The sequence below is a fragment of the Panicum virgatum genome, chromosome 5N, assembly GCF_016808335.1.
Source record: "Panicum virgatum strain AP13 chromosome 5N, P.virgatum_v5, whole genome shotgun sequence".
In the NCBI taxonomy this organism is placed as follows: domain Eukaryota; kingdom Viridiplantae; phylum Streptophyta; class Magnoliopsida; order Poales; family Poaceae; genus Panicum; species Panicum virgatum.
In genome coordinates this window covers 19,097,106-19,109,069 of record NC_053149.1, presented here as the reverse complement: position 1 = coordinate 19,109,069, position 11,964 = coordinate 19,097,106, and the positions used below count along the sequence as shown (strand labels likewise).

The following is an 11,964-nucleotide window of genomic DNA, read 5'->3' as shown; positions in this document are numbered from 1 at the left end:
ATACATCCTTGTTGGGCCCACCTGTCGGGGTCCAATGCTTGTGTATGCATCGTCCTTGCGCTATAAAAGGGGGACGCCCGCTAGAGAATCACTCAAGTCCGAGAAGGGGGCTCTAGAGGCAGAGGATAGACTCATCCACGAACTCTAGTACAATAGAACTCTCAGTGGACGTAGGGTATTACTCTCCGGCGGCCCGAACCACTCTAAATCCTCGTGTGTTCTTGTGTTCTTGCTTCATGAGTAGATCTGAGAAATAGCTTGCACTTTCCCGAGTAAACATCCTCTGGGATTAGGCGGGTGCACTACGCCACCCGGCTGTGACCCTCCTACTTGAACCACGACACAAATGGTCTATGTTTCATCCACTACATGTGTCCGATTCTATTTGCTTTTTTCTTGGACATAGAAACCAATCTACTTAACGTAGGAGCAAATACAAGGACAAATTTATGAAAGCCAGGATGAGTTTACCTCTAGTATTTTCAGTGTCGTACAGAGCTAGAGTATTAATATGTTATCAACTAGGGAAAATTCGATTCATGCCACCACAACTCCGTGAAATTGGGTTTCATGTTCAAAATCATGCCACTCAATGGCATGGATTTCAACATGAAATCCAATTTCAAGAAGTTGGAGTGGCATGGATCCAACTGACGGCGCGCATTTTTAAACGTTCACTGATTCCATGGTGAAACCGTCATTTACCACATGTAAAGTTCCAAATCAAATTTACCACATGTAGAGTCCCAAATTTACGCATCTTCTTTTTCTACGCTATAATTTTTCTTTACGTATCGTGTTAGGTTTGTTGTAAGTTAAACTAGTCCAATTTTAATCAAATTTATACAAAAATATATATATTAACATTTAGAAATGGAGAGAGTAAGTTTTTAGACTTTGTACGAGAACAACCCTAAACTAACCCTAATAGGCATTAGGTCATAGTGGTCGATATTGCAGATGAGCTCATATGCATGTTGTAAGACTGACTCCAACAACGCGTTGCAAAATACGGGATGCATTCCTTCATTTGCATCGCGCACAGTGGATACATCGCTCAAGCAAAAGTGGCTGTCTCCAACAACGCGAGCCAAAACCTCCAACAACGCACCCAGCAGCTTCCCCGTGCCGGGTCAAGGCTGTGCACTTGCCTTGACCCAGGGCGAGAGCGCGCCCACGGCGCGGCCCCTGCGCGCGTGCGACACAACACGCGCGACGCTGCAGCAACGGCGGACAGCGGCGCCAGCGGAGCAAAGTAGGCGGGGTCGAGCTCGCGTGCGCATGGCGGAGAGGAAGAGGCGGCGAGCCTCACCGACGGCAGCGCGCGTGGAGAGAGGCGGCGGAAGGGGCGGCGCAGCGAGGACAGGCGGTGCCGGTGGTGGAGCTCCGCCGGGGAGGACCTGCAGAAGGGGAATCGGCCGGGTGAGGACCGGAATTGGTCGATGATGATGAGGGGGCGCCGTAGGCGTGAGCAATCGAGAAGGGGCTCACCGGACGGGGCAAATCGATGACGACCGGCGGCGGCAATGGAGGTGGCGGCTGCAATGGGGAACAAGGGAGTAAGGGAGAAGCGGGGATGCGTCGCCGCCGCGGCAAGGCGGTCCTCCGGGCTGCTCTCGCCGTGGGCCGCGCGCACGGCGGCGGCGTAGTGGAGCGCACCGCCCGGATGCACGCCGGGACCGCGGGCCAAGGGGGATCCGTCGGAGAGGAGGGAGAGAAGGGGAAGGAGGCTCGCGGTCGCCGGGATCCGCCGGAGAGGAGGAAGACCCAACCTCCCCTGCTCCTCGGCGTCCTCTGCTCCTGCACGTTGTGTGGCGGCGCGGAGCTCGCCTGCCCGCGAGGCGGAGCTGCTCGCGCGCGGAGCTCGCCCGCCCAAGGCTGCGGCGGGGCGGAGCTCTCGCCCGCCGGGGAGGGAGCGGTGCGGACCGCAGCGTGGCGAGCGGAACGGCGCGGACGCGGGCGGGGGAGCTCCAGGGGGCAGTCGCGCGGCAAGGCGTGCGGCGGAGGCCATGGCAGGTGCGGCGGGAGGAGCGGCGGGTGCGGGAGACGGCGGCGGAGTCCCGTCCTCCAGCGCTCTCCTCCGCTGGAGTTCCCCGGACCCCTCTCCTCCGCTCCCCTCCCACCGGCGGCGGCGCCTCGAGCGACGGTAGTTTGCATTTGAGGAGAGAGGAGTGTATATTTGCACCTTCTCTCTCCAGCGACGGCAGTTTGCCTCGCGTGTTGCCTCGCCTGTTGGAGAAGGTGCCGCGCGCGCAGTGCCGATGGGAGATGCATTTTGCTTTTGCCTTGACTGATGCCTCGGCTGTTGGACTCAGTCTAAGTCTGTAACTAGCCGGTGCCGCTATACCTTTCCCGTGTCAACTGTCAAGGATCCATCCCGATCGGGAACAGGTCAAGGTGGGGACACAGATTGTGTGCACTTGTAGTAGCAGTTGCAACTTAATTAAGCAGTCGTCAATGGAGAGGTGAATCACTGCTCATCACTATGCGGTACTGTAGCATTTCTCATTACCAGGTGCAGATCACTACTACTTTAGCATTCAATCTGGCCGTTCATCTGAGAAAATCAGGGGTCCAAATTGTGTGTGTGTGAGTGTGTGCAGTCCTCAATGTGCAGTTGCTTCCGGATATGCGTAATAGAGGGACGGGTGACTAGATATTAATGATTCTTCGATTGGCTGTGGCCGGTAGCTGGTGCTGATTTGTTATAAGAGAAAAATATTGTTGATTGGTGGCTAATTCTAATTTGATGTTATAAAAAAATACTACTGGCTGGCTAACTAACAAGCTAGCTGAACAGAGCGATTGGTGTGAGTGAGTGTGCTAAACACTTAACATGCTAAACAAGTTTGGAACATGTATAGTATAGTGGTTCCAAAATATTTAATGTAGTTTTGTTTAAATTCCCATTTGGTCAGTTGGAAGTTGGAAATGTATTCATAATTCATTTTTAGCTAAAACTTGGGTTAACCTCTTTGAATCTTCATTGAAATTTGCTTGATATACTCCCTCCGTTCTAAATTATAAGTCATTCCAAGAATCCTGGAGAGTCACCATCTCAAAGTTTGACCAAAATTATAGAGAGAAACACAAAAATTTATGACATCAAATAGGTATACTATGAAAATATAACTAACAAAGAATCTAATGATACTTAATTGGTATCGTAAATGTTATTATTTTGTTATATAAATTTGATCAAATTTATATAATTTTGACTCTCTAAGATTTTTAAAATGATTTATAATTTGGAACGCTGAGAGTACGTTGTTAAAACCTACTTTATCCTTTTTTAGGAGATCTGTTTTAGCGTTGGTGAGGTCGTGGAGCAAGAAGCGGGGAAAGCGGTGAGCGTTGGCGAGGTGGCGTGCCGCACCGGCAAAACTACCATATCTGCCGTCCACCGCCGATCCGACGTCCCGTATCGTTTCAACGCGCAGCTCTGGTTCACCTCTCGTCTCGCACATATAAACCTTTTCTTCGCTCCCTGCCGACTCCTTCCGTCGTCCTACTTCGCAGACCGATCCAAATCCCCAACTGAAATTTGCGCCCGGGCCCTTCGCCGGAGATGGCGTCGGAGCTGACGAACCGGCGCGGCGCCGCGGCGCACGGCTCCGCCTCCAACGGCGGGGAGTACTCCCCGAAGCCCTCCAAGCCGCTCTCCTGGCTCTCCCGCGCCGCCCGCTACGCCGCCGCCGAGCACCGCCCCGTCTTCGCCCTCGCCGGCATGCTCTTCGCCGCCGCCCTCTTCACCTTCTCCTCCTCCTCCTCCACATCCACCTCGTCCTACCCCGCCGCGTCGGCCGGATTCGGCCACCTCGCCATCGGCGGGCACCCGTCCTTCCGCGAGTCCTCCGTCGGCGGCAAGGTGCCCCTGGGCCTGCGGCGGCGCGCGCTGCGGGTGCTCGTGACGGGCGGCGCCGGCTTCGTGGGGAGCCACCTGGTGGACCGGCTGGTGGAGCGCGGCGACAGCGTCATCGTCGTGGACAACTTCTTCACGGGGCGCAAGGGGAACGTCGCGCACCACCTCCGGAACCCCAGGTTCGAGGTGATCCGCCACGACGTCGTCGAGCCCATACTGCTCGAGGTCGACCAGATCTACCACCTTGCCTGCCCGGCCAGCCCCGTGCACTACAAGTACAACCCAATCAAGACCATCATATCCTTGCTCACTTGCTTCCTCTGAATCTGAATGCTATTACAAATTTGGTTGCCTTTAATTATTAACATTTTGATGATTGATGGCTGTGGACAATTGATTGCTAAGGTGCTTGGTGTGGCCCTTTCTTTCTGGTATAGTTTTATTTATTCTGGATAGATTTTATGGGTTCGATTAATTTCTGGATGGTAAGGCTCAGTAAAACTACAGTATTTGAACGGATCGTGTACAATTTCGGAGATGTTGATTTTTTTATAGGAAGTGTGTTGTGTGTTGTTTTCTTTTTTATTGTTTTTGTATACTTCAAATTGGTGTTTACTCTCAGGCATACGAAATTCTGTGATTGGATTGCTTTGAAGAAAGCTTCTTGGATCTGGTGATCTCGGACTGGGTTGCCTGCTAATTCTAATTTTGATGAAAATGATTGCTTTGTATTGTTGTAACTTGTAATTGGACTAAAGGACTAAAGGTCAAAGCTGCGCTCGGACTTTGGACCTAGTCGAGTTTTATAGTTTTCCCCACTTTTGACAAAGTTTGGATTGTAGTTGCAAAAATCGTACATCGATATCGCCACCCTTTTCTTTCTAATCAATGTTGCGTATCTATCACTTAACTTCATTGTCATGTCTTTCTTTTTCCAACTACTAGTGCTGGTGCTTACTGAAGGCAAAGCCTAAGTGCCTAGCTACCAGACTAGAACCTGAAATAGTCAAAACATCAAATAAGAAAGCTGTTTGACATGCTAGTGCTTGCTCTATCTTTCTGAAATGTTGTTGTGAACTTTAACCTTTGAGATGGCACAAGACAAATGTAGTTGGGACACTGAATATGCTTGGATTGGCAAAGAGGATTGGGGCAAGGTTTCTACTCACCAGCACCAGTGAGGTCTATGGCGATCCCCTCCAGCACCCTCAGGTGGAAACTTACTGGGGCAATGTCAATCCTATTGGTAACAACTCTCTTTATAATATTATTCTGTTTTGCGAATTCTTTGATGCAACAGTTTCCTCAAACAGACTTATTGGGTTGACATGGGAGATTAGTAGAAAGAACAGTAGAAAGAACAGGAATATCCTCAATGTTGGATTGATTTCTGGGCACCCAACTGTGACACAATAGTTAGGTTGGATCAAGATAATTATGTTTTTTTTCAAAAAAAAGCTGTTCCTTCCCAATGAATCCATTAATAGATAGTGTGTGCATTGGCTGTGAAGCTACTGCTCTGTTTGGCAAAGGGATGTTTGGCCTTGGCTGTAATTAGAAATGCTTGAAAAATGTGGTCATGGTATCCTAATTTGGTTGACATACATGTTTTGGATCTTTGATGTGAAAGTAGGCACTTTTGGTTGGTAGAATTGGTTCCCAAGGAGGACATCCACTATGTGGATCCCTGCCTAATAAAACAAGAATATGAGTCCACACTAGGTCCGCTTAGTTTAACCAAACTAGTGCGACCAATAAGGATGAAAGAGGAATCAAGCACCTGAAAAGAGATTAATGATCTTGATAGGAACAGCTAATCCTATCCTAAGAGAAGCCCTTTTCATATTACGCCATATACTGTTTGATTTCATTTATTCTAAGTTTTTACTTGTTTTGAAGGCACTTACTAATGCAAATACTTCTTTTTTTTACTTATAGGTGTCAGGAGCTGCTATGATGAGGGTAAGCGCACTGCTGAAACATTAACCATGGACTATCATCGTGGTGCCAACCTTGAGGTTCTCGTGCTATTTAAATGCTTGGAATCAATAGCATTCAGATTAATTTTTGTGGGAGGTAATACAATAGGTTACTTGTTTTTGATTTAGGTAAGGATCGCCCGGATCTTTAACACATATGGTCCTCGCATGTGCATCGATGATGGCCGCGTTGTCAGCAATTTCGTTGCTCAGGTAGCCAGCAGTTGCAGGCCCTCTTTTGGCACCTTGATGCCTATGCACTTCATTTTTGTATATTGAAATGCTCCTCGCGGAATTATGGTTTTCAGGCGCTGAGGAAGGAGCCTTTGACTGTCTATGGTGATGGCAAGCAGACTAGGAGCTTTCAGTACGTCTCGGATTTGGTCGGTCCCTCTATTACCCCAAAAGATATGTTTGAACAAACCTGTCAAAACAAAATTCCCTAAAAAAGTACACGTGTCATATGAGTATCTTGACTTATTTGCACAGTATCCATGGCATACTAGAGAAACTATCTGCATATTTGATATCTCATTTGGCATACTAGAGAAACTATCTGCATAGTTGATATCTCAATGTCAATAACATCCCTGAAATGATTCAATATATCCCATGCTTGTTGCTCTGAGATATTTAGTGCATACTTATGATCCACTAAAGTTCTGTATGTTAGAGGTTTCTTTCTAAAATATCCAATTATCCAGAAACTGTGCTTGATGATGAGGATCAATCATTTAGTTCTATCCAATTTCTCTGATTCTGTAGGCAGTATAAACTACTGAATCCTATACTAATATGGCAATTTCTGCAGGTGGAAGGGCTGATGAAGCTAATGGAAGGGGACCACATTGGACCATTCAACCTGGGAAACCCTGGTGAATTCACGATGCTGGAGCTGGCTAAGGTGGTCCAGGACACCATTGACCCAGAAGCACGCATTGAGTTCCGTCCAAACACTGCAGATGATCCACATAAGCGCAAGCCTGACATCAGCCGTGCCAAAGAGCTTCTTGGCTGGGAGCCCAAGGTTCCCCTACATGAGGGCCTTCCCCTCATGGTCACCGACTTCCGCAAACGTATCTTCGGGGACCAGGAAGAATCCACTGAGGCAGCTGGTGGCCTTTCTTAATCCTCACCATGTCAAAGTGACGCATTTGTTCAGTCTATGATCACATGACACGAAATTGGAAGACGGGAGCAAACGATCTGGACAGTTTTGGTGGTATATGCCCTTTGGCTGCTCTGTACAACACGGACAAAAGGTCATGGCTGCATACGTAGTTCTTAGAAGATGTTGGATACTACCAAATATCTTGGTACTGCTGTAATGCTGTTCTTTTCTTTTTTTGGTTCTTTTGCCTGTAATAATTCTATATGTAACAACATACAATTTGTAATGGTGTCGTTAACAGATAATATGAGTTGCTAATAATACATTAAGGTTATAAGCACATTGCACATGTTTCAGCATGAGTGTCAAACTGATATGGGGCAAAAGCTTTGATCATTATTGAGCAAATGTTTACTGCAATGGAAGTAAGGGAATGGTTGGTCATACAGAACCCTGACAAAAATATCGAGACCTATACATAACAAAATGCCCATCACCACTTCCTTATTCGCCATTGTTCAACCAAGTGCACGTCTGATCAGTGCTGGCAGTTCTATCTTTCACATCTCAGCGTGGTGATGCGTCCTGCCGGCAAGCCCGCAGAGGAAGCCTCGGCGCTGTCCCTGAGGTCGCGCTCGAACCGGCGCCTCACCGCGGTTCTCGCTATCAACGAACTTGCCGGGAGCTGGCGTCATCTTCGTGAGGCGGTCCTCCATGGTCCAGCTGCGGCTGCGCTCGTTGAGCCAGGCGACGATGTCGGAGAAGATGGCCTCCACGTTCTCGTCAGGCTCGCCGGCGGTGAGGCCGTGCCACATCTCCGGGTAGAGCTTGATGGTCTTGTCCGCGCTGGCAGCGCGCTCGTACAGCGCGCGGCTGATCTCCGGGTCCGTCACCGTGTCGGCCTCGCCGTGCAGGACGAAGAACGGCAGCTTCACCTGGCCAAACAAATCCGCAGAAGAGTTCAGAGCCAGCATTTAGCGTCAGTCACCGTAGCATTTTTCTTTTTGGCTCTGAACAACGTCATCAGCATAGTAATTTACCTGTGACAAGCTGTCTTCTATGTGCATGCTGGTTCTGAGCATCTCCAGCGCGGTCTTGAGCCGCGGCTTGTCCTGGTAGATGAGCTTGTTCTTCCTGATCTGCTAGGCATTGCAGAAGCACCAGAGCGTTCCACAGTCAGACATCATGATTTTACAACATAGCAAAAAGTTTGTAAAACGAAAAAGAGTTGGCAAATGCAGCGCTCGGTCATGCTGCTGATTCTGTAGTTTGACAGGCCGGGCGGCTGACCTTTTCGCGCTTGACGGGGTCCTTGAAGGCGGCATCGATGACGTCCTTGGTGGGCACGATCTTCCACTTGGGGATCACGTCCTCCACCTGCGTCAGGAGCGTGATCACCAGCGGGTGCGGCTTCACCTTCTCCGATATCTGAATGAATCAGATTGCGTCAGTTTTCAGTTCAGGCAATGCGAACTCATCCTGAAGCGAACGAAGATTCAGCCACTCGAGGAGGAGTACTGACCTTGCACATGGGCGCGACGAGGACGGCGCCGTCCCAGAAGGCCGGGTCCTTCATGTGCAGCAGCAGCGCCACCGCGCCGCCCATGGACTCGCCGTACAGGAACCGGCTCTTGCTCCGGTACTCCTCAAGCTCTGCATGCAGAAAAAGTTCAGAGATTTCAGAATGTGATCAGGCAACAGGAATGGCGCATCGATAATTCGAGATGGCAAAGCAACCTCACTCACCGCAGATGGACTTGAAGAAGTTGTGGCAGTCGTCGACGAGGCGGCGGAAGCTGCGGATGTAGCAGCGGGCGCCCATCGACTTGCCGTGGCCCTCGTAGTCGATCCCGAACACGCCGTAACCGGCCGCCGCCAGCCGCACGCCGCATTCTGCATTCAACGATCGTCCATGCATTTGCATTAGTATCAGAATCAGAGACAGGCCATCAAAAAAAGAAGAAAAAAAACATCTCTGAAGATCATCTAATTCTGATCCAAATTGCGTTTCAGAATCATGGGTTGCATAAGCATTGGGAAGATTATTAATTTGACGGAAAGAACTTTTTCTTCAATGTTTTTTAGCACAGTTTCTAACTTAGCTTGTTTGTACTGCGCTTTTCTGAAACATATAGCTCATCATTTTATAGTAGTATAAAAAATAGTTACAACAGCCTTTTTAATCCCATAGAAATCAAGCAGCCGAAAGAGGGAGGAATAGTGGTATATACGGCCTAAATTCTTGGCAAGGCCTTCAATCCACTGTAAATGAGGCCTGTCCACCCCACAAGGACTCCACTCCACATGTTTGGCCATTCCCGCCATTGCTGTGCACCCGCCATCCCTGCAACCTCCACGCAGTTAAGGCTCGACGCCATCAAGCCGACCTGCAGGACGCTTGGGGCCGGCCGGCCGGCCGGTGGTGGTGGTCGCCCTGAGCTGTGACTGTGAGGCTGGGCCACCATGGATGACGACCTTCTAGACGCGATGCGCTGGCTATTGCCGCCGCGTGATCAAGGAAGGGATCGGAGGCGGCGATGGTAGCCCGGCCGGCCGGCGGTTGGTCGGGGGCAGCTCACCCGTCCAAAATGCCCACCTCCGATCCCCGGCGGCATCAAAGGCACTCGTGTTCCAACCGCGGCGTGAACAAGGAAAACATGTGGTGTTTGGTTTGGGGTCTGGATCTTGACAGGGACTGACTGCCCTGAGCTGAAGATGATTTGAGGGGCTGCAGATGTTTATAGGTTGGTGGTGGCTCATCAACAACGCCTACTATACTAGATGGGGAAAGAGGGGAAAGCGATGGCGAGAAGCAAGGATCTAACGACTATATATCTAAGACAAAGATGAGGACACGATCGATGTGCGTGTTGATCATGTCAGTCTTTCCACAGGTTACTTTCAGTTTTATTTAACAATGTCAGGTTACTCTGACCAACACTACTATACTGCAGCTTAATTAGGATCAGAACGACCCCAGCACAACAAGCACGTGCGAGGCGTTGTCCAAAGACTAACCACCACCGAAACCACTGTTAGCAACCAGATGCAAATTTAGAGAAGGCTACAGCCTTTGGTCAGAGGAGACAAGCTAGCTGGGCAGCTACCAAAAATATGATAATGATTAATTGCTTATGCAGGCTGTTGAGTGTTAAGTTAGGACGACGAACGGGAGCGCAGCGGTGCCGGCAGGTGTCTTGAATCGGGCCGATCGACCTACCCGGGACGGCGTTTGAATGCGGAGCGGAGGAAGGGGCAGGCAGAGTCAGGGAAGGAAGCCCGAAGCCCTAGCAAAGGAGTGAGGAACTGCTCCCCTGTTCTTCCCTTTCAGTAGGCAGCAGGAGTCCTCCTTGCCTGATGTAAAACTCCTACTAGCTAGCCGTGCATCGCATGCAGGCTCTAAGCTATTCTAATGCGACCGTCAGCATCACCGGACCGTGACGCATCCTGGCTGTGCTACCGCTAGATTAAGCTGGACGCTGCTTTCGAGCTACGACGACGACCTGATTAAGCAGTTACACGCTTGCGTCCGTTGTTAGGCGCAGGTACATGGTGCTGACGAAACCAAACGGGTAAAGGGTCGTCGATTCTCTGAAACTGTCAGGCGACCAAGGAACAGCTACTGAACACGGCAGCGGAAAGATGACGTGCTAATCGGCACAGCCAGGTCGAAAAATGGACGGTTTTTTTTTTTGACGAGAAGATAAGAACGAGCTACTGTTTTGCTCCAGGCTCCAGCTGCTAAAACTGAAGCTTTGCTGGTAACAGGCAGGGAGGTCAAGATTTGCAAAGGCAGAGGGCAGAGCATTGAATAGATATGCTACTGGATGCACGAGCAAATAGCTAGCGGTGCAGGTGAACTCATCAATGGCTGTAAAAGCATAGAATACAATGCGGCATGTGTACACTAGCAGGACACGAAGATTTTTATCTCCTTCGACAAGGGGTTCGATTGGGAGGGATTGACAAAGCAAAGCAAGATGTTCACAACCTCTTCAGAAACAGCACTAGTTTTCCTTCCTGTCATCTTTCACTTTTTTTATAAAAAAAAAGGAAAACGAGAAAAGAGAAAGAGACCAACCGAAAGAAAGAACCACAGAAACTAAAGCAAGCAAGAGCACACAAGAAACTACTAGAAGTAGATGGTGAAGCGTGGGAAGAGGCGTCGTTAGTTACCTCTCATGAAGCCACTGCACTCCATGCCGTAGCCTGCAATTCAACGAGCAACAGCACCACGAACACAATGAACAACGGCAGGTAACTGAAGAAGCTAGCTAATTGAGGCGTCTTCTAGCTGTATTCCAGTGCCGCTGAGGTAACTTAAATTCTTATTAAAACATACAGCTAAGGTGATTATAGTTAAGACTCACCGTGGCAGAGGAAGACGAGCGCCTTGGGCGCCGCCGCGGCGGGCAGCCAGCCGCAGGTGAAGAGCTGCACGCCCCTCGAGCTCCGCACGTACTCCTGCTCCGATCCGATCCGATCCACGGCGGCCCACGAGCAGACAGCCAGACACGGCGCAAAAGGAAATCAGCAAGGAAATCCCCGGGCGAGAACGAAAAGAACAAGGAAATCGACGAGCAAGCGGCCGGCCGGCCGGCGACCGCAATGCGCGGGGCGGGGTCCTCTTAGCTTCTCACCTCGTGGTACTCGACCTCCATGCCCGCTCCACGGCCGCCGCCGACAAGGAGAAGAGCTTGCTGCGCCGCGGGTGCCTGTGAGCTAGGCGCGCGCGCGTGAGACGAGAAGAGGAAGAGCCGAGAGAGCGCTCGCGTCTGGTCCGGTTTGTTTGTGAAGGTGGGTGGGGCGGGCGCCCGGAACGGAAGGATTAAACGGGCGCGCGCGGGGGTGCCTGCCGCGTCGGGCTCGGAGTTGGGATGCGGCTGCGAGTCTTGCTAGGGTAACGAGTCGGTTGCCGACGACGAGGAAGCACTAGCAGTAGCAGGCTAGGCAACTCCCGAAAACCGGGAGATGCATTTTGTGATACTTTTCTGCCGTCTCGGACATGGCGT

At 50.3% G+C, this 11,964-nt stretch overlaps 2 protein-coding genes across 2 annotated transcripts; one reads left to right on the top strand and one right to left on the bottom strand.

Moving 5' to 3' along the window:
- The first annotated feature begins 3,500 nt into the window (after window positions 1–3,500).
- Window positions 3,501–7,294, top strand: LOC120672411 (UDP-glucuronic acid decarboxylase 2-like). The gene is made up of 6 exons (XM_039952796.1): window positions 3,501–4,159; window positions 4,961–5,108; window positions 5,801–5,880; window positions 5,971–6,054; window positions 6,150–6,224; window positions 6,653–7,294. The coding sequence occupies exons 1-6, from the start codon at window positions 3,569–3,571 to the stop codon at window positions 6,968–6,970; spliced, it is 1,296 nt and encodes a 431-aa protein (XP_039808730.1). The 5' UTR covers window positions 3,501–3,568; the 3' UTR covers window positions 6,971–7,294.
- Window positions 7,295–7,319: 25 nt separating this feature from the next.
- LOC120672412 (caffeoylshikimate esterase-like) lies at window positions 7,320–11,886 on the bottom strand. The gene is made up of 8 exons (XM_039952797.1): window positions 11,593–11,886; window positions 11,323–11,416; window positions 11,129–11,161; window positions 8,699–8,845; window positions 8,475–8,605; window positions 8,243–8,380; window positions 7,993–8,091; window positions 7,320–7,887 (listed from the first exon to the last, which is right to left on the bottom strand). Exons 1-8 carry the CDS (start codon window positions 11,611–11,613, stop codon window positions 7,513–7,515), a joined length of 1,038 nt encoding a protein of 345 aa, XP_039808731.1. The 5' UTR covers window positions 11,614–11,886; the 3' UTR covers window positions 7,320–7,512.
- Between the last annotated feature and the right edge of the window lie 78 nt (window positions 11,887–11,964).